We start from the raw sequence: 22749 nt of genomic DNA on the forward strand, positions 1-22749 counted from the left end.
GTATTCTAGCTGAAACGTCATGCAGCATTCAGTCGTTTCTGAAACTCATGCACAAGTTGTACAACTATTCTTACCATACATGCGTAACACAAACACCAAATTACAACAGCAACAGTCATGTACTGATGAACAGAGAAAGCGGGACTACCTTTGCGCATGTGTCGCAGAATACGCACACATTTAGGGAGGAACATTATAGGTCAGTTCTATTCGGGTTACTACACTACCAACTGTGTGAGGTACCGTAGTCACTTGTTTCCCAGGTTAATCACACCTACATATTAACATCATGCACATTCGTACAAAAAAGAAATCCCATGCCTCAGAATGCATTCTAAGCACAATATTTATGCATTTATTTATTTACTGAAAGGTACCACCAACAGGCCTTTCCATACCTCATTAAAATAATTACAGGGTACGGTATAACAAGAACTAAATAATAGTTTCCCTGCAACCAGCAAAAAAAGAAAGAAAGAGCCGTGCGGCGTTGTTGGCTGGTAGACTCTGGAGCGTTGGTAAAGCACGTAATCGGAACGGGTTTTCTTCCCCCACCCCCCATGGTTCCTTTCCACGTGGTATTTGAGAGTTGCTGAGTGTAAGTGACTGTAATGAGTATGTGGTTTCCTGGTTGTGCTGCAGTCTGCCCCCTTAGCTGAGTGGTCAGTACGTCTGAGTGCCATGCAGTGGGGCTGGGTGCAATTCCCGGCCGGGTCGGAGATTTTCTCCGCTCATGGATGGAGTGTCGTGTTTTCGTCATCATCGACACGCAAGCCATCCATTGTGGCGTCAACTGGAAAGCCTTGCAAGTCGGCTGAAGAAAATTTCTTTCACCACCAGGACTCCAACTGCCGCCATACAGTCGTTCGTCAGCGACCTCGTCTATAACGGGTGGTAGCCAGTATCAATTTTGATGTATAACGGCAACTAAGATATAAGTATGAGCCGAGCCTCGAAATTTTCGAGTCGTGTTGTGGCAGTAACAAAAAGAGTCTCTTCTACCATATATATATCGGGTAATTAAAAAGTCAGTAAAAAATTTGAAAACTTAATAAACCACGGAATAATGTAGATAGAGAGGTAAAAATTGACACATATGCTTGGAATGACATGGGGTTTTATCAGAACCAAAAAAAAAAAGTGTTGCTAGACGCGTGAAAGATCTCTATCGCGCGTCGTTTGGTGATGATCGTGTACTCAGCCGCCACTTTCGTCATGCTTGGCCTCCCAGGTCCCCAGACCTCAGTCCGTGCGATTATTGGCTTTGGGGTTACCTGAAGTCGCAAGTGTATCGTGATCGACCGACATCTCTAGGGATGCTGAAAGACAACATCCGATGCCAATGCCTCACCATAACTCTGGGCATGCTTTACAGTGCTGTTCACAACATTATTCCTCGACTACAGCTATTGTTGAGGAATGATGGTGGACATATTGAGCATTTCGTGTAAAGAACATCATCTTTGCTTTGCCTTACTTTGTTATGCTAATTATTGCTATTCTGATCAGATGAAGCGCCATCTGTCGGACATTGTTTGAACGTTTGTATTTTTTTTGTTCTAATAAAACCCCGTGTCATTCCAAACATGTGTGTCAATTTGTACCTCTTTATCTACATTATTCCGTGATTTATTCAGTTTTCAAATTTATACTGACTTTTTGATCATATATATATATATATATATATATATATATATATATATATATATATATATATATATATATATAACTTTTCATGGAGCTCAGGATGCATATGACTTGAGTTGTTTGTGGATTAAATGCCACATCTTAAAATGGCAATAAATCGCTAAAAATAATAATGTGAATACTGTAATAATTATCAGATCTCGACGCAATAAATTCTTAGATATACAGGTGGTATAGACTACTGGCCAAGTAGTCTCACTGCACACGATTTGCGCATGCCATATTAAAGCTTGATCTTGGCCAGTGCAACAAGGAGGGGTGGGGGGGTGGAGGGGTTGCAAATAATATAGTGATTTCCGTAACACAACCCTGACTCGCTGCCAGGTCACTTACAGTGCTGCAAGTTTATCAGTACTAGACAGTCCATAAATATGCTCTTTAATCAGTTCTTTCCCATATTGTTTTCTTGTTGAGTGACTTAAAGACCTTGACATTTGTTTTAATTTTGTAGTAAACAAAAGTTGGTTTCGTCACATTGCATTCCTAATTACGGCTTCCTGTGTGTATTGCAATCTTTTAATTGCACTGTAAATGTTTATCTTATACTGGCTGCTTTTTGCTCACATCCATTATATTTGGTGGGGTAAATGATTCCATATTTACTTTATTTTCATAAAAAAACAACTGGTTTCGTTGCATGGTGCTCAGTAGACTCACATATATTTGCTCTTACTGATGAATCCGTGTGTGAGCTGCTCGATTGAAATGCGTTGTTAAGTATATTTCTCGCACTATATTTTAGTTCTGACTTATTTTTCGTATTTTGTCATATTTAATTGAGAACTCCATGTTAACACCTTTTGACAGAATTGGTATTCAACTATATTATATCTTCTCATGAAATGAGTATGTAATTTTGCTTTAAATGGTGCTGCTTCTTACCACTGATTATGCTTTATAGTCTGAGAAACTAGAGCATTGTTCCTTGCAAATGTTAAAAATGCAACAGTAGTTACCCAAATGTGCTCACACATTATGAACATGTAAAACAAACATTAGATTTTAGGAGTAATCAATGCACTAGAATCATTCTCCCACTACAATAAAAATTTCAGGTTTTTCCTTTAAATGCGAGAAAGTACAGAAAAATGGATGCGGACAAAAATAAAGGAGAATACGAGCAATGTATTTACAACACATTTAAATTGTGCAGTTCACAAACAAATTCGTAAACTGACACAGATATACGTGAGTCTGCAGATGACCATGCGGTGGAACCAGCTTCTATTTTATATGAAACAAAAACAAACACTGAATCATTTACCCTACCTAATATTACGTATGCGAGTAAAAATCAAACAGACTTCAAACAACTTACAGATAGTGCAATACACAAAAAAAGTGGTTATTAGGAACACAATGAGATTCCACCAGCATCTGTGCCATGTCATGTCAGATGATTTTTAGTTCTGATATGCGCTTAAGCGCAATTATTTCAACTTGATAACAGACATACACTATGTGATCAAAAGTGTCAGGACACTTGGCTGAAAATGGCTTACAAATTCGTGGCGCCCTCCATCGGTAATGGTGGAATTCATTATGCTGTTGGCCCACCCTGAGCCTTGATGACAGTTTCCACTCTAACAGGCATACGTTTAATCAAGTGCTGGAAGGTTTCTTGGGGAATGGAGGTCCATTCTTCACGGACTGCTGCACTGCGGAGAGGTATCGATGTCGGTTGGTGAGGCCTGGCGCGAAGTCGGCGTTCCAAAGCACCCCAAAGGAGTTCTATAGGATTCAGGTCAGAACTCGGTGCAGACCAGTCCATGACAGGGATGTGACTGTCGTGTAACCACTTCGCCAAAGGCCGTACATTATGAACAGGTGCTCGATCGTGTTGAAAGATGAAATCGCCATCCCCGAATTGCTCTTCAACAGTGGGAAGCAAGAAGGTGCTTAAAACATCAATGTAGGCCTGTGCTGTGATAGTGCTAGGGAAAACAACAACGCGTGCAAGCTCCCTCCATGAAAAACACGACTACACCATAACACCACCGCCTCCGAATTTTACTGTTTGCACTACACACGGCTGCAGATGAGGTTCACCGGGCATTCTCCATACCCACACCCTGCCATCGGATCCCCTCATTGTGTACCGTGATTCGTCACTCCATACAACGGTTTTCCACTGTTCAATCGTCCAATGTTTACGCTCCTTACACCAAGCGATACGTAGTTTGGCATTTACTGGTATGATGTGTGGCTTATGAGCAGCCGCTCGACCATAAAATCCAACTTTTCTCACCTCCCGCCTACCTGTCATAATACTTGCAGTGGATCCTGATGCAGTTTGGAATTCCTGTTTATGGTCTGGATAGACGTCTGCCTATTGCACATTTCGACCCTCTTCAACTGTCGACGGTCTCTCTCAGTCAACAGACGAGGTCGGCCTGCTTGCTTTGGTACTGTACGTGTCCCTTCACGTTTCCACTTCACTACCACAATGGAAACAGTGGACACAGGAATGTTTCGGAGTGTGGAAATCTCGCATACAGATGTATGACACAAGTGACACACAATCACCTGACCACGTTCGAAGTGCGTGAGTTCCACGGAGCGCCCCATTCTGCTCTCTCACGATGTCTAATGACTACTGAGGTCGCTAATATGGAGTACCTGGGAGTAGGTGGGAGCAAAATTCACCTAATATGAAAAACGTATGTTTTCGGGGGTGTCCGGATACTTTTGACCACATACTGTACTGTCAAAATTGCGATATTGGGGTAGTCGAATGAAGTTTTGTGAGCTCCTCTAGAGTGCTCAGGCTTTTGCGAGACCTTGCGTTGTCTCGAAGAAGGAGAAGTTCGTTTGCATTTTTTGGCGACAAACACGTTGATATAGTTCCTTCAGGTTCCTAATCGTAGCGCAATACACTTCAGAGTTGTCTGTTGCACCACGAAGAAGGACATCAAACAGAATAATCCCTTCAGGGTCTCAGAAGACCGTCATCGTGCTGAGAGCGCAGCTTTGAACTTTTCCTTCGGTGGAGAGGTGGTGTGGTGCCACTCCGTGGACTGCCATTTTGTTTCCGGTTTGAAGTGATGAACCCATGTTTAATCGCCTGTGACGATGTTCAACAACAAATTGTCACGACCAGCCTCATAGCGAGCAAGCAGTTCCGTACAGATGATTCTTCGTTGCTCTTTGTGTCTTTTGTAAGGAGGCGAGGAGCCCAGCGGGGACACACCTTTGAGTACGTTACTGGTGGTCGATAGTTTTGATTGTGATCCGTCGATCATCTCGAATGAGAGTGTCTGCACGTTCCAACATTGCAGGAGTCACAGCACTGTGCGGTCGGCCAGCAGGCGGCAGATCGGACAGGTTTGCGCGTCCTTGTTGCGATGATGATGACGCTTTGCCAAACGACTCACTGTGCACTTGTTCACTGCCAGGTCTCCGTAGACATCCTGCAAGCGTCTATGAATACTTGCGATGCTCTGACTCTCCCCCGAAAGAAACTGAGTGACATCTCTCTTCTTGGGACGCACGTCCGTTATACAAGCCATGATGAAGACTATGTAAAGCGCCACGACCTTTCGGAAATTCGTGAAACTGTAGGGGCTGCAGCGGGAATATTCCACGATGTCCCACAACAAATACCGCGTTTTTTGGAGCGAAAGTGAGCTAGAAAAAATGTGTCGCATTAATTATTGAACGATCCTCGTATCAAACCCGTCAGTATGCTAGCTTTTCAGGTTCTTCTCGTATCTCATGCCAGGAAGTGGGACGACAGTTAAACGTCTAGCGTTTCTGTCGGCGCCTTACACGCTTACACGGCAGACGTCACCGGTAAGTTGTCACTTGTTGTCACACGCACGTTCGCTTGTCGGAAGAGCGGAAGTTAATTGAATTAGCGTAGTGCCTGCGCAGCGGCGGTCCGGAGACGCCCGACAGCTTCCGGCGGGTACGATCAGCGTCGCCCGCGCCCCGGCAGAAATGGGAGGGCGGGCGCATGACGTCAGAGGCGGCGCCGGAAATGACGTCTGTGGCGCCACGGCAGCTCGTTAGCTGAGCCGAGCTGCCGGCTGCTGCGGCGGCGTCTCTCCCAGCGGCGCGTGCTGCCCACAAAAGCGTGGCGTCCGTGTAGCGATAAGGCCGCCCTGCCACGTTTCCTTTTCCTACTCTCTGCGTTAATTGAACCCGTGTAGCGGTCGGCTTACGCCAGGGTGTGCAACAATAAAGACTTATCCATACGGAATCACAGCTATATCGACGAAAAAAAAAAATGAAGTGTTGCTGTTAAGATTCTGCGCTGGAGTACTAACAGAAGGAGAAGCATAAGATTGTTATAACTCACCTTTGGTGCACGTAAAGAGAAGCACGAAGATATACTAGTATTTCGGCACCACTGGTGAAATCCGGCGCTGCTCAGGTATTTACTTATTGCTGTGTGTCCAGGCCCGTACCACTCTTAATGTTTATGACGTCATTACTTTGATTAGATTAGATTAGATTAGATTAGTTTTTCGTTCCATAGATCAGTGCTGAGGAGATCCTCATGGATGTGGAACATGTCAAATTTTATTTTATTTTATTTTATTTTTTTTTGCTGAAATAACAATACTAATAGTATGAATATATACATTATTTGTTTCTATTAAAAAATTCGTCAATGGAGTAGAAGGAGTTGGCCACTAGTAAGTCTTTCAGGCTCCTTTTAAACTGATCTTTATTTGTAACTAAATTTTTTATGTTTGCTGGCAAATTATTGAAGATGAGTGTTCCTGAATAGTGGACCCCTTTTTGAACTAAAGTAAGTGCTTTTAAGTCCTTGTGCTGATCATTTTTGTTCCTGGTATTGTATGTATGAACTGAGCTGTTTGTTGGAATTTAGGACAAATTTCGTTAAGGAGTAAATATATTGAGAGACAGTAGTTAGTATACCCAGTTCTTTGAAGAGGTTTCTACAGGACGTCCGTGAATATACTCCACAAACAATACGTATTACACGCTTTTAGACTGAAAACTTTTGTTTCACTTGAAGAGTTACCCAAAAATATTATACCATATGACATTATGGAATGAAAGTAGGCAAAGTATGCAAGCTTTTTCATTTTTACGTCGCCTGTGTCTGCTAATATTCGAATTGCAAATACAGACTTCTGAACTACGTCTCACGCAATGATATAATTTTGTAGGTACACTCAGAGGCATATGTGGGTACTGTTTGTGTTATATCCTAGCCAGTAATGCCACCCGAGCCCGCTGCCAAAAGGTTGGCAGCATCAAAGTCCGGACGCCGTCCGCATAAGCAGCGCCAGCGAGACAGCAAATCGCCGCAAGTCTGCGCGCGCCACCGCTGGCTTCTGGCTTCTTAAGCGCTGGAGTCGCGAGCGCTAGGACAGTTCTGCATTCGCCGCTCAGTTGTGTACTCGCCACCGAATTGTGTACTTGCTAGTCAGTTGGGTGTTCATCGCAGCAGAGTTGTTGTTTGTCGTCAGCCGACGCTGACCTAGCCGCCCCGACTCGAACTAGACAGATTTCCGTAGACACGGAGTTCACGACCTTGTTTCTGTATTTTCGTGAATAAAGATAAGTACCGACTTTTATTTAATCTGAGTGTTTGGGCTTTCATCTTTCTGTTCACTGTTCCAGCGGACCGGTCGGCCCGCTATTAAAAGTGTGGCGGTGACTTCGTAAGCCGTTTCTACGGCGAATTGCTTGTCGCTACGAACACCGCCACAAAAGTTTGTAACATATGTTGCGAATGGAGTTATGAACAACGAAGTAATAAACTTAAACGACGGGCAAGGTGCGGCTGTTTTTCACACATCTCACTGTTTGTGACGTAATATCTCCTGAACTATGTGTCGTACAATGATATGATTTTGCTCATACATTTAGGGAATGAATGTGTATACTGTCTGTAAAATCAGTCGCGAATACAGGTTGTAGTAAAGAAGTAACGAGTTACAACGTTAGGCCTCATGCAGCACTTCATGAACAGCGGAAAAATAGTAAGCGGTAAACATTTTTCTTTACATCATTTTGTAGGAGCTGTAATCGAGAAAAAAATTTCGTAAAGATTTGAAATTATGTATAAAGTCTGTTGCACGTCGCTAAGTGCTCTGATTCTCAAATACTGGATCAACGAAATCTGGAAATTCACGCTTCTTTTTCTCCTCCACCTCCACCCCTTTGATAGGAAGGTGGTTCTTATGCCCAGAGTGATTCTTGCCTGACAGTAAGGCTTATGTGTAACAATGTATGTGTACCAACCTTAGTTATTTCTCTCATGGAAGGATTTATTTATCAACAAAAGACATATACAGATAAATGATGTTTTAAGCTACGGAAACCCTTCGAAGAAACACTTATGTTCTGTGTGCAGTAAGTTGTCTAGAATGACGGGGTAAGGGACCTGTGCGAAACTTTCGCACTTTTATAGTTTTAAACAATTACAGTAGTTGCAATAAGCGAAGTCGTTGGGGTAGGGGTGGTTGTGGAAATCAAGAGAAAATATCTTTAAACTGATCCGAACAACGTGACATAATAATCATGAATTTATGATACATCTTTCTGTACATCCTTCTGTACACATTTCCATGTACGTAATATTGAATAAAATTGTTTACAGAGCATTACCAAAGCTCGTGTAAACAATGTTCAACGTAGCCTGTAATCTGCGTGTACTTTTTCTTTTTCACTTTCTTTAAGCGATACAAATTTTATTTGATTTAATTACTCTTAAAAAAGGCTACATCCAATTGTCAGTGAGTACATATGCCATTTGGTAAATTCAATCCTGCTTTTCGAAGTATTCGTCCCTGCGACTTGATTATAGTGTTATCAGTTATAATAGGCAACTTCTTGCCAGCTGAAAAAGCAGGTTTGTATCAAACGATGTAAACGATGTTTATCCGCGGTATTACAGCATTTTTACCGGTGTCAAGTAGCTGAGCATTAATTGTAACTTCATTGAGTTTTGTTATAATCATCTGACTTCCACTGATTTAGCCTTGTTTAGCGTTCAGGTTTCTTATCAAGAAAATACTATTGTTCTTTAGTAGAAGTTTATGTGGCGGTAATCCTAACTTAAGAATTCTACAGGTTACAGTTGATTGTCAATCCCCTCGTTGAACTGTACAGAGTCACAACCCTAGTAAATCTCCTCATTTCCCTCCACAATGTTCTTCAAAATTTTTTTCGTTTACTTTGGTGCAATCTTCACTGTTTGGGCACAATATTGATGTGGTGATAAATTCCTTCACATTTCCGGGTTTAATGACATTGGTTGGAATTCTTTCTTTGCTATTTCGTCTTATTCGTAGTCTCTTTTATGTTGAAATTTTCCATAAATAGTAAGCGTTAGTGAAAAATAGTTACATAGTGTCAGAAGCCGGTTAAAGCACCTTTGTAAATATAGCTAATTTATTCCAGTAGGACTAGTACGTGTGAAAAAAAGAGGATGTTGACTTAAGAAATAACGTATATGATGGCAGCGACGGTGAGGCGCAAAACAGTAAGGAGTACTTGTCCCCATCGTTACCTCCCGACCCGCTCGATACGACTAAGCTGATTTCATTGTCAGTCTTTTTTCGCAGTTCACGTGTTCTGGCATCATTAGTGTGTTTTATATGCACTGCCCGAGAAAAAAGTGAAGCACCCAGAAGGTCGATGTAACTTTGTACACCTACACAACATCGGTGAGTAGTAAATGATTGGAGTTGCAATTCCCTACGACATCTACAACGGGCACCGGAGTGCATTAACGTTGTTTGTGGTTAGTGGTGTTACCAGGCAGGGTAGGGTATATAAGGGACATGAACAACGTCAGAACTTGACTGCTCTGCATGAAGTACACGTACGCTATGTGATCAAAAGTATCCTGACACCCCCAAAAAACACGCGCTTTTCATATTAGGTGCATTGTGCTACCACTTACTCCCAGGTAGTCCATATCAGCGACCTCGGTAGTCATTAGACATCGTGAGAGAGCAGAATGGGGCGCTCCGCGGAACTCATGCACTTTAACGTGGACAGGTGATTGGGTGTCACTTGTGTTATACATCTCTACGCGAGATTTCCGCACTACGAAACATTCCTAGGTCCACTGTTTCCGAAGTGATAGTGAAGTGGAAACGTGAATGGACGCGTACAGCACAAAAGCGTGCATTCCGACCTCGTCTGATGACTGATAGAGACCGCCGACAGTTGAAGAGGGTCGTAATGTGCAATAGGCAAACGTTTATCCGGATCATCACACAGGAATTCCAAACTGCATCAGGATCCACTGCAAGTACTATGGTAGTCAGGTGGGAGGTGAGAGAACTTGCATTTCATGGTCGAGCGACGCCACGCCGGTAAATGCGAAACGACGCCTCGCTAGGTGTAAGGAGCGTAAACGTTGGATGATTGAGTAGTGGAAAAACGTTGTGTGGAGTGAAGAATCACGGTACACAATGTGGCGATCCGATGGCAGCCTGTGCGTATGGCGAATGCCCGGTGAACATCATCGGCCAGCGTGTGTAGTGCCAACAGTAAAATTCAGAGGCGGTGGTGTTATGGTGTGTTCGTGTGTTTCATGTAGAGGACTTGCACCCCTTGCTGTTTTACGTAGCACTATCACAGCACAGGCCTACATTGATGTTTTAAGCAGCTTCTTGCTTTCCACTTTAGAAGAGCAGTTCGGTGATGGCGGTTGCATCTTTCAACACGATCGAGCACCTGTTCATAATGCACGGCCTGTGGCGGTGTAATTACACGACAGTATCACCCCTGTAATGGACTGGCCTGCTCAGAGTCCTGACCTGAATTCTACAGAACACCTTTGAGGAGCTTTGGAACCCCGACTTCGTGCGAGGCCTCACCGACTGACATTGATACCTCTCATCAGTGCAGCATTCCGTGAAGAATGGGCTGCCATTCTCCAAGAAACCTTCCAGCATCTGATCGAACGTATGCCTGCGAGAGTGGAAGCTGTCTTCAAGGCTAAGGATGGGCCAACACCATATCGAATTCCAGCATTACCGATGGAGGGCGCCACGAGCCTGTAAGCCGTTTTCAGCCGAGTTTCCGGATACTATTGATCACAGACTGTAGATGCCGTGTAGTCTTGTGAGACAGCATTATGAGCGCCGAACATAGTTTGAAAGAAGCCTCATTGTGATTCTCCCTCTGCCGGTTGGCCGAATAGTGGAATATTCAAAATTGTGGGACATTCAGATGTGACAGGGATCCCATGTTGTACTGCATGAGAACGTGACGATAGTAATACTCAACGTCAAGTTTCCAGTCGACCACGTCGGTCCAGGACAAGAGGGACTAGTATGTTGTGATCCAACCGTATTATAAACTCTTAATATTTACACCTGCCATCCAAAAACAAGTAATGGACTCCATGGAACATCCCACACCCTCCGCCACACACCGTCAGGTGGCTTGCGAAATGTCGATGTAGATGGTCAGAGATTAGCAACAGTTGCACTAGCGAATTACCCTCCAATAGACAGGTTGCTCTTGAAACCCCAGCACAACTGACTGCATTTGTAGCGGTATAGCGATGAATCTCGGTTCTGCACTACACCGGACCGTCGTCGTCAGCGAATGTGATAGTGGCCTTGGGAGAGGTCTCATCCTGTCTGTGTTTTGGAGAGATACAGCGGCGTCAGGCTTGGGGAGCCGTCGGATATAACTCCAGGTCGTGGCTGGTACTGATTGGTGGAACTCTGAGGAAACAGTGGTATCCGGTGGACATCCTGCGTCCTCATGTGTTACCCCTCTTGCGACAGCTTGGTGGTGCTTTTTTTTCGCAGGACAATGCTCCTCTATATACGACACGCGTCGCTCCGAACATTCTGCTTGATGTTGAGGTTATCGCGTGGCCATCTAGATCCCCAGATCTATCTCCGACAAAACATCTGTGGAACCGTCTCGGACGTCAACTCCGTCCCAATCGAGTTAAACGTGGCGCAGTGTGTTCCGGTGCAAAGGCAAGCGCAGGAACGTTAGAGCAGAGAGGGCTGTGAAGAAGACGTCATCCAGTTGCACGCGGACCGACCTCTCTCTAGGGCGACACCGCGACGGCAGTGTCTACGTGACGAGAACATAAGCGCTGCATCCGACTGGCCGCGGCTCAACTGAAGGCTACCGAGTTCTGAGAGTTCTACAGCAGCTAGTTCAAGAATAGCACCAAGACAAGTCATTTCGCTTCTACTATGTAGCATTGTGTATTCTGAAGAGATTTCTTATTTTGTCTGTCGCCCTTTGTTTGCAACACATCTGTATTTCACAAAGTTAAGTAGTGTAATCATTTCATTTTGTAATAAACTTCATTAATACGATTTGCTTGAATTGTTGTCTAGCGATGCGAGAAAGCAGGTTTACCGGGCATCCCATATTTGGCGAGTGGACAGGATACAACACAGTGAATAGCACACTGGACACGCATTCGGTATGATGACGGTTCAAACCTCAATCTGGCTATCTAGATTTAGGTTTTCCGTGACTTCCCTAAATCACTCGAGCCAAATGCCTGGATGGTTTCTTTGAAAAAGGCACGGCCGATTTCCTTCTTAATTCTTTCTTAACCTAAGCTTGTGCTTCATCTCTGATGAACGCGCTGTGATGGGACGTTAAACTATAACCTTCCTTCCCTTCAACTCCGTGTCACAGCTAGTATTCAAGACATCAGAGACCATCTACAACAACTGTGGGCCGGCTTGCCTCAGAAGACGAGACAGCGACCTTATGACACACTTCCCAACCAAATCAGTGCAGGCATTCGGGCTACAGGGGGTGCAACGCCATATTGCCAAGTTCTTTGTAATTTTGGCTCGATTTTGTAATCATTGAAATAACGTCACATATCCACCCTTATTTCACGTCCTTGTTACCAGTTTAGGGGTCTTGACATCATTAAAGTGCTTGTTCTCGTATACAGCCAAACCGCTGAGCTGAAACCTAGTATCATTATTTGTCACTACTGAGAGAGCTGTCAAAATTTTTATTTCAAAGGCTTCTTTAATCACGCTGTCCCAAAAGCCGTTAGTACGAGCGACTGTGGAGATGTGGTCAGATTTGATTTGTTGACCATCTTCTGGAGCATGCTCAACTAAAGCAGATTTTTTGGGGATGCTTGGCCGACACATGAAGAGTCCAGAATAGCCTAAGAGAGCGGGCAGGCCTACGCCTGACAAGCAGAACAGTGCTACCCTGAAAAACCTGCTTTAGCCTACCCTGCTGTAGATAAGTTTTACACACTTCTGTCGTGGCCCGCACCGACATCTACATCTACGTGATTACTCTGCTTCTCACAATAAAGTGCTTGGCAAAGGGTTTAATGAACCACCTTCGAGCTGTCTCTCTATCGTTACACTCTGGAACGGCACGCGGGAAAAACGAGCACTTAAATTTTTCTGTGCGAGCCCTGATTTCTCTTATTTTATTGTGATGATCATTTCTCCCTATGTAGGTGGGCGCCAACAGAATGTTTTCGCAATCGGAGGAGAAAACTGGTGATTGAAATTTCATGAGAAGATCCCGTCGCAGCGAAAAACGCCTTTGTTTTGATGATTGCCACTCCAATTCACGTATCATGTCTGTGACACTATCTCCCCTATTTCGCGATAATACAAAACGAGCTGCCCTTCTTTGTACTTTTTCGATGTCATCCGTCAGTACCATCTGATGCGGATCCCACACCGCACAGCAATACTCCAGAGTAGGGCGGTCAAGCGTAGTGTAAGTAGTCTCTTTAGTAGACCTGTTGCACCTTTTAAGTGTTCTGCCAATGAATCGCAGTCTCTCGTTTGCTCTACCCACAATATTATCTATGTGATCGTCCAATTTAGGTTATTTGTCATTGTAATTCCTAAGTATTTAGCTGAATTTACAGCCTTCAGATTTGTGTGACTTATCGCGTAATCGAAATTTAGCCGATTTCTTTTAGTACTCATGTGAATAACTTCACAATTTTCTTTATTCAGGGTTAATTGCCACTTTTCGCAGCATATAGATATCTTATCTAAATCATTTTGCAAGTCGTTTTGATCATCTGATGACTTTACAAGACGTTAAATGACAGCATCATCTGCAAACAATCTAAGACGGCTACTCAGATTGTCTCCTATGCCGTTAATATAGATCAGGAACAATAGAGGGCCTATAACACTTCATTGGGGAACGCCGGATATTACTTCTGTTTTACTCGATGACTTTCCATCTATTACTACGAACTGTAACCTTTCTAAAAGGAAATCACGAATCCAGTCGCACAACTGAGGCGATACTCCGTAGGCACGCAGTTTGGTTAGAAGACGCTTGTGAGGAACGGTGTCGAAAGCCTTCTGGAAATCTAAAAATATGGAATCAATTTGATATCCCCTGTCGATAGTACTTATTACTTCATGAGTATAAAGAGCAAGTTGTGTTTCACAAGAACGATATTTTCTGAATCCGTGCTGACTATATGTCAATAAATCGTTTTCTTCGAGGAACTTCATAATGTTCGAATACAGTATATGTTCCAAAACCCTACTGCAGATCGATGTTAGTGATATAGACCTGTATTTCAGCGGATTACTCCTACTTCCCTTTTTGGATTTTGGTGTGACTTGAGCAATTTTCCAGTCTTTAGGTACGGATCTTCCTGTGAGCGAGTGGTTGTATATAATTGCTAAATATGGAGCTATTTTATAAGCATACTCTGAGAGGAGCCTGACTGGTATACAATCTGGACCGGAGGCCTTGCCTTTATTAAGTGATTCAAGCTGCTTTGTTACACCGAGGATATCCACTTCTATGTTTCTCATCTTGGCAGTTGTTCTTGACTGGAGTTGAAGAATATTTACTTCGTCTTCTTTGGTGAAAGAATTTCGGAAAACCGTGTTTAATAATTCTTCTTTAGTGGCACTGTCATCAATGACTTCATCGTTGTGATCGTGCAGTGAAGGTATTGATTGCGTCTTTCTGGTGTGCTTTATGTATGACCAGAATCTCTTTGGGTTTTCTGCCAGATTTCGAGACAGAATTTCGTTGTGGAAATTATTAACAGCATCTCGCATTGAAGTACGCGCTATATTTCGAACTTCTGTAAAACTTTGCCAATCTTGGGGATTTTGCCTTCTTTTAAATTTGGCATGCTCTTTTCGTTGCTTCTGCTATAACGATCTGACCCGTTTTGTGTACCATGGAGGATCGGTACCATCAGTTATTAACTTATGTGGTATATATGTCAATTGCTGTCGATACTATCTCTTTGAAAACATTCCACAACTTTTCTACAATTACATGATCAGATCGGAAGGAGTGAAGACTGTCTCTTAAAAAGGCGTTAAGAGCATTTTTATCAGCTTTTTGATGGTTGTAGGTGTTACGGTATTCAGCCTAGCAGCAACTGCCTTGTGGTCGCTAATCCCTGTATTCGTCACAACACTCATTATTTGTCCAGGATTATTTGTTGCTAAAAGGTCAAGTATGCTTTCGCAACCATTTACGCTTCGAGTGGTCTCATGAACTAATTGTTCAAAATAATTTTCTGAGAAAGCATTCAGTACAATTTCGGACGACGTTTTATGCCCGCCGCCGGCTTTAAACGTATAATTTTTCCAGCATATCGAGGATAGATTGAAGTCACCACCGACTATAATTGTATGAGGAGGGGTACTTATTTGAAATGAGACTCAAGTTTTCTTTGAACTGTTCAGCAACTATATCTTCTGAGTAGGGGATCGGCAAAACAATCCAATTAATAATATAGTCCGATTGTCAGGTATAACCTCTACCCATACTATTTCACACGATCTATCTACTTCAATTTCGCTATAAGGCAAACTACCTCTGACAGCAATAAATACTCCACCACCAACTGTTTTTAATCTATCCTTTCTGAACACTGCTAGATCGTTTGAAAACATTTTGGCTGAACTTATTTCCGGCTTTAGCCAGTTCTCTGTACCTGCAACTATTTGAGTTTCAGTGCTTTCTATTAGGGCTTGGAGCTCTGATTCTTTCCCAATACAGCTATGACAATTTACAACTACAGTATCAATCGTTTCTGCGTATACCTTACTGTGTTTTACCTGCCCACTTTTAGACGGACACCCCTTCTGTGGTTCCCTGAGACCCTCTAATCTAAAAAACCTCCCAGTCCCTTCCACACAGCCCCCGCTACCCGTGTAGCCGCCTGCTGTGTGCAGTGGACTCCTGACCTGCTTAAGCAGAACCCGGAAATCCACCACCCGATGGCGCAAGTCAAGGAATCTGCAGCCTACACGGTCACAGAACCGCCCGAGCCTCTGATTCAGTCCCTCCCAGCGGCTCTGCACCAAAGGACCACAGTCGGTTCTATCGACGATGCTGCGGATGGTAACCAGCGGTTACTTAGACAATGTAATTAAAGAAGCATGTGAAATGAGAATGTCTGACAACACTTTTAAAAGAGACGGCGGTCTATAGCTCAGCGTGGCGTGGAAGCCAGCGACTGTAAGGCAGAAGTAAGTGCGTCGAACACAGTCAACGTATGATGGGTTCCAGTGACGTCACAGGCGTAACCGATTGGGATGAGTGATGACGTCGAGGCAGGAGCTAAGCACGACCGCCATCTCAGTTGACGCTCCTGCAACCATGCGCGCGACAACAACACGACGAAGTGGGGACGGTAGCACCTACGATGTGCAACACTTAACAAAATGTGCTCCCCCTCGACCAGAAGCATCGAGTGATGCACACAGAGGACTATACGCGCCATTGGTGGACGTAGGCACGTCTTCGCATGCTGTAGTTCGTGTGCTTGATGAGGGGGGACTGCGACCAATTTCCAGAAGTATCCCCCTCACAAAACACCACCAGCAGATGAAGTTTCGACTTCGGACGCGCCAGAGACTGCCAGTCGACGACCGGGTGTCGAGCTTGCTCTGCCAGTTGCCGCATGTGACGGCTCTGTTTCGGAGTGCACATCGACTGCAACAAACGCTGCACATACGGCGGTGCACATCTCGCCCTCCTGATGGGGCGCATCCCACTGGCTAATCCTGCAGAAGAGTCTACGGAAGTGAAGCACCAATCGCGGAAGCGCCCAACTGGAGCGAGTAACGCCACCACATCGAAACCATTGGCCTCTAGTGCTGCCACTAGCGCACCTACAGTGTGTACTCAACAGAAGGCATCGAAGAAAGGTACCAGGGTCTAGTAGCCTCCAGATAACAATACCTTCGTAAAGCTAAGCTACGAGCACAATGCCAGGTGCAAGGTGCATTGAAGGGCAACTCCACGATTCTCGTGTTTGGGCGCGAGCTGTGCAGAGTCATCATGCGAAATGCAGAAGATGGCTGTGGTGTGTCGGGCTTCGTTAATATCGAGAGCCTGCACTGCTTTACCTACTTCTCAAAATCGGTGAAGACCCTTAAGGTCGTGTTTCGCAAGCTGCTCTCCATTATGGACCCTGGGTACCTGAGGGAGCTGCTGCGAGAGATGCGCTGTTCAATACAACCTGGGTCAACTCAGAAAGGCTGCTCTTCTTGGCCATCCTCGATGACAACATGTTGAACAGGAAGATTTGAAAGGTCAACGCGGAAGTTAGTTGACTCTAGAAATTCTGCAGAAGAAGCGGGCAACCGTAATGCTTCATCTTCCAGAGTCTAGACCACATCGCTCAGATCTGCAAGATATCCCCCCCCCCCTCCCCCATGCTGTGTGACGTGTGGGGGCAACCATCACAGCATGGACTGCAACATACCGAAGACTAGAATCAATTTCTTTTATTTCTGTCAATGATGATACAAAAGTTTGGTCTTGAGACGTTGATCAAACGTTTTGTGATCATTGACGGAAATAAAAGAAATTAATTCTACACTTCTTGGATCTCTGTTTTAATCAGCGATCATTTCGCAGCTTATGATACCGAAGACTGACACGCCAAACAGCTGCAATTGCGAGGAGAAACACGTGGTGAACTACTGTGGCTGCATTGACTTGAACTGAGCGCCCCCAAACGAGACAACAACCGGCGCCTTCCATGCCGCTGCATCCAGGAAGAAGGTTCGTGCTGCTGCAAGGGCAACTGCGAGCCTTCCCACCGCTCCCCCGCCTCTCCCAAAGTCCAGAAAGCGGACGAAGTATGCCCGTCGTTGCAGGTATGCATGGGAGCGGACTGCCAACAGAACGCTCAGAGCTAGCCAGAGTTAGTCGTTGGCGCGGACGTTGGAGGGAGCGCCCATTGGACCTGCCGCCCCACAGCACACCGTTCTACACTAGCCGACGACTTCCACTTCACCCCAAGACGAGGCACCTGCAGCGAGTGATGGATCTGAACTCGCGATGTCGCAGTAGTTTAAGCTGATCATCACACAGCTTCCCCCAATGATCGTGTCCATAGTGCAGTCGGCTGTCCATGCCATCAAGACAACAGCATCTTCAGTTCTCACCAACGGCTAATATTCCAATAATGGGGCTCACTGCTTGCATCTGGCCGCAAACTGCATCCGCCCGGGAAGGTGAGTTCAGCAGTTTCTGGGCGACGAGTATGTGGACGTCTGCCTCACCTCCGAAACTCACCTGAAACCAGGGATAAACGTGCTGGCGGCGAACTTTCGGTAATTGTCGAACAAACGAAAGGATGACTGACATACTGTTTAGTGTACCCGGGATTGTAAAACAGTTAAGATTCTTAGACGCCAGAAAGGTATCTGGCCCAGAAGGTATCCCCGTAAGATTTTATGTCGACTATGCTACAAGTATAGCACCATTCTTATCCGTCATCTATCAGAGATCAATGGAACGGCGGAAAGTTCCACGGGACTGGAAGAAGGCCCAGGTCATAGCAAACTATAAAAAGCGTAGAAAATCGGATGTACATAATTACCGGCCAATTTCACTGACATCGGTTTGTTGTAGAATCATGGAACATATTTTGTATTCAGACATAATGACCTTTCTAGACTCTGAAAAGCTCATCTGCAGAAACCGGCACGGTTTTAGGAAACAGCGGTCATGCGAGACACAGCTGGCCCTCTTTCTGCATGATATACAACAGGCTCTAGATACCAGCTCCCAGGTTGATGCTATATTTCTCGACTTTCGAAAGGCGTTCGACTCAGTTCCGCACTGTCGCTTGCTACAAAAAGTGCGCGCTTGTGGTCTATCCAATGACATATGCGGTTGGATAGAAAGTTTTCTAACAGATAGGGAGCAGTATGTCGTCCTGAACGGGGTAACTTCAACAGAAACAAGAGTAATTTCAGGCGCGCCCCAGGGCAGCGTAATAGGTCCTCTGCTTTTTACGATTTACATAAACGGTCTGGTTGATGGTATTGACAGTGGCCATAGACTGTTTGCCGATGATGCTGTAGTGTACAGGAAAGTAGTATCACACGAAAGCTGTAAATAAATCAATGAGGATTTGCAGAAAATAAATGCGTGGTGTAATGACTGGCAGTTATCTCTCAATATTAGTAAGTGTAACCTATTACGTATAACAAGGCGAAAATCCCCATTAGTGTATGAGTACAAAATAAATGATCAGTCTTTGGAAGCGGTAACATCAGTCAAGTATCTTGGTGTGACTATTCGAAATGATCTCAAATGGAATGTTCAGATTACACAAGTAACGGGTAAGGCGAACTCTAGATTGCGGTTTATTGGTAGAATCCTGAAACGATGCAGTCCTTCAACAAAGGAAATAGCTTACAATACGTTAGTTCGTCCAGTCTTAGAGTATTGTTCGTCTGTATGGGACCCTTACCAGTTGGGTCTGATTCAAGAGATTGAGAAGGTCCAAAGAAGAGCGGCAAGATTCGTGACTGGTACATTTATCCATCGCGAGAGCGTTACAAATCTCATAGAAAGTGTGAAGTGGGACACACTTGCAGATAGACGACGCGCGAAACAGAAGGGGCTGCTCAGTAAATTCCGAAATCCAATCTTCGCCGAGGATGTAGAGCATATATTATTACCGGCAACTTTCAAATCGCGTAATGATCATCATTCAAAGGAGGGAAGTAAGAGCTCGTAATAAGGCGTTCAGACAGTCGTTTTTCCCTCGCGCGATCCGCGAATGGAATAGAGGGGGGGGGGGGGGGGGGGAAATATATGACTTTGGTGCGAATTGTGCCCTCCGCCATACACCGATTGGTGGCTAGCGGAGTATATATGTAGATGTAGAAACGGCGGGCGGGTAGACGTCGGTGCACGTGAAAGTATTGTTGCGCCACCACCCTGTGCAGCTTCCGGAGATGGGAGCCATGGAAACAAGCGCGTCGCCTTCAGCACTTCAGCGGTACAAGTTGCTTTCATTGCTGCACATCGGCTGACGTCGAACTGCTGCTGTTGATGTGTGGCACCCTCCTCATCGGCTGCGACTTCATCGCCAAGTACTTGGAATGCGAACTCCCGAGTCAAACATCAGCAGATGGCTGCCCTGAGTAGCCAACAACTGCAACGCGATTGTGGTGGGTCCACACTACCACACGGTCTACTCAAGATGCGGCCCCCTGATGTCCTTGACGTCGTCATCATCAACAGTGTCGGCCACAAAGCAGTTGCGACCACCTGCTGTGCACTGTCACCTGCACTTGATCTTGGACTTGGACACTGACAGGATGGCACTGTTAGAAAGTTGCAGGCCGCCGCATGACATCTACTGGTAGGATTTCTGGGTGCATCTGGCAGAATCTGTCGCAGCTACGTCCGATCCGGACGTTGAGGATGCGGAAGTAGCATTCGCTGGATTCATGCACCATACATTGCACGCAGCTGACACTGCCACGCTGCACCGACCGCGGCAGCAGAGGGCTACTCCTACCAGTTTTCCCCAGAAATACTGCAGGATACCAGGGAGAAGAATAGGCTTTTTCGTGAGTGACACACCACAAGAAATCCCGCCACAAAACATCTGCTGAACCGACTTTCACGCAACATCTCGGCCGCAGTCGCAAGCCATAGCAACCGGCACTGGGTTCGCAAGATTGTCACGCTCAGGGTCGACGACTGCAGCGCGTGGAAGAACATCACACGGTTTCTGAGGCGAGGCCAGAGCATCCTGGTGCTGCAAATGGGGCGTGACGTCTTCACAGGACAGGACACCAAAGCCAACGTGTCAGTCAATACCTTTGCGGCTACGTTCCCGACGATGGAGGACATCGCCATTGATGACCATGTCCACGTGGTGGTGGATCGGATATCGGGTGTTTCTGGACAACAATGCTGACGAGTCCAGCAACAACTTGCACACCTGCAATTCAGGAAAGAAGGGGGCTGCGACCAGGTCGACAACGTGCTGCTGAAGCGACAGCCGCGGGATGCTGTGCACCTCCTGACGCCGATCTTCAACTCCATCCTGACGTCTTGTAGTTATGCCTCACGTACAAACAAACATGCAGAGGTGATAGCTGTTCCTAAGGCGGGGAAGGACAACAGGCTAGTACAAAATTACTAGCCTATAAGCTTGTTGCCGTCTTTCTCCAAAATTTTCAGGAGACAACACGCTCCAAGCGGCTGCGGCGCCACACCATGGAAGGAGATTTACTTCCAGCCGAGTAGTTACGTTTCGGAATGGGCCACTCGATGCAACACCAACTTCTGCGACTGGTAGAACAAGCGATGGGGATGCTGAAGAGCCGCGAGTACCTTGCGGCGGTTCTCCTCGACGACTCTGACGCCTTCGACAGTGTGTGTCACTACGGTCTCCCGCACAAGCATTTTGTACTGTGGGTACCTCTGCCGCACGTTCACCTGCTCCAGTTGTGCCTGAGTTTGCGCACACTCAACGTGCAAGTGTACGGCGGCAATTCGACACCTCGTAACATCAGGGTGGAAGTACCCCCGTGTCCCTGCTTGACCCTCTACTGTACTTCTTCTTTACTGTAGACATCCCGAAGATAGCGAGGATTTATCTGGTGCTCTACGCGGATGACATCAAGCTGTTCACAAGTATGAACATGAAACTACTGCATCATCATCTGCAGTGGGGCTGCAACAACAGGAGGCTCGAGCCACAAAGTTTAATAAAGCTGAGTCAGTTGAAAGAGGGTGCCAGCAGATCTGTGACGCATGCCCTGCAAAAATATGGAACTGCCTGAGCTTTGTACGACTTAGAATAATGCGAAGGTTACTGATTTCCGATGCTGTAATCATACTGATTAATTCTGCTGTCCTGAACGGCCCTCGATCTAGCTTGTCGTTGGTAGCTAGTGAGAAAAGGTGTACCCTGTGCCCTACATATCGTCAGCTGTCGGTTTTATATTTATTGGTGGTTTTGATTTAAAATTATTTTCTTCAGACTATTATTAGCGGCGGATATGTGTTTCAGGAAACTCATGGAACAAATCTGTATTAGACCAATTTATTTACAACCGGTTTCGGTCTAGCAAGGATCCCCTTGTGTGCGAGGTCGCAAGTTCAATCTTTAGTAAGGCTCATTTGAAAGTGTTGTGCTAACAGTTACGACAGGAAAAACAGTAGCTCCTAACCGTGTGCATCAAGAGGGCGACAGAAAATGAGTGTACGGGAAGCGCAGCGATCAACCTTCTGTGAGACGCGTGTGTTACTCAAGACAAAATGGACATCGTAGACATTCAAGAACTGTTCAAAACAAACCTTTAACTTGCACCATGAACACTGAATGAAAAATGGCGCGCCACACTGATCACAAAGATTGGCACCACCAAATCGAAGGCGGTCTCCTTGGGAGCTACAAACCATGCAGGTCATTCAGCTAGGTATCACCTATAAAAGAATTCATACAGAAAAATCATATTGATGTAACGGGGTAATGAGAACAAATGGAATTTGATGGCATGCAATCGAATTCGAAACAGTCTGTCGTGGAGCTTATTGTGAAACTGTCTGCGGTGTGGCAGCAGATAATGCTATAAAATGTTTTATAGGCATGAACAAAACAAACAACCAAAGGCTGAATTCGTCCGGTGGTTCCAGGTGGTATGAATTGTAACGTCACATAATTTTCCGGAGAGTCCGCGGCTCGTGGTCTTGCGGTAGCGTTCTCGCTTCCCGCGCTTGGGGTCCTGGGTTCGATTCCCGGCTGGGTCAGGGATTTTCTCTGGCTCGAGATCACTGGGTCATGTGTGTCTTTCATCATAGTTT

The 22749-nt window shown here is 45.3% G+C and overlaps 1 protein-coding gene across 1 annotated transcript in view; it reads right to left on the reverse strand.

Annotated features, from left to right (window-relative positions):
* Nucleotides 1-5517: 5517 nt before the first annotated feature.
* LOC124788679 (probable serine/threonine-protein kinase DDB_G0271402) overlaps nucleotides 5518-22749 on the reverse strand; it is a 280476-nt gene continuing 263244 nt past the window's right edge. Inside the window, exons 4-5 of the mRNA XM_047255960.1 lie at nucleotides 18075-18204; nucleotides 5518-5768 (exon numbers count right to left, since the gene is read on the reverse strand). Coding sequence (XP_047111916.1) covers nucleotides 5518-5768; nucleotides 18075-18204 — 381 coding nt within the window. The remainder of the gene's footprint in view (nucleotides 5769-18074; nucleotides 18205-22749) is intronic.

Source organism: Schistocerca piceifrons, chromosome 3, assembly GCF_021461385.2.
Source record: "Schistocerca piceifrons isolate TAMUIC-IGC-003096 chromosome 3, iqSchPice1.1, whole genome shotgun sequence".
NCBI lineage: Eukaryota > Metazoa > Arthropoda > Insecta > Orthoptera > Acrididae > Schistocerca > Schistocerca piceifrons.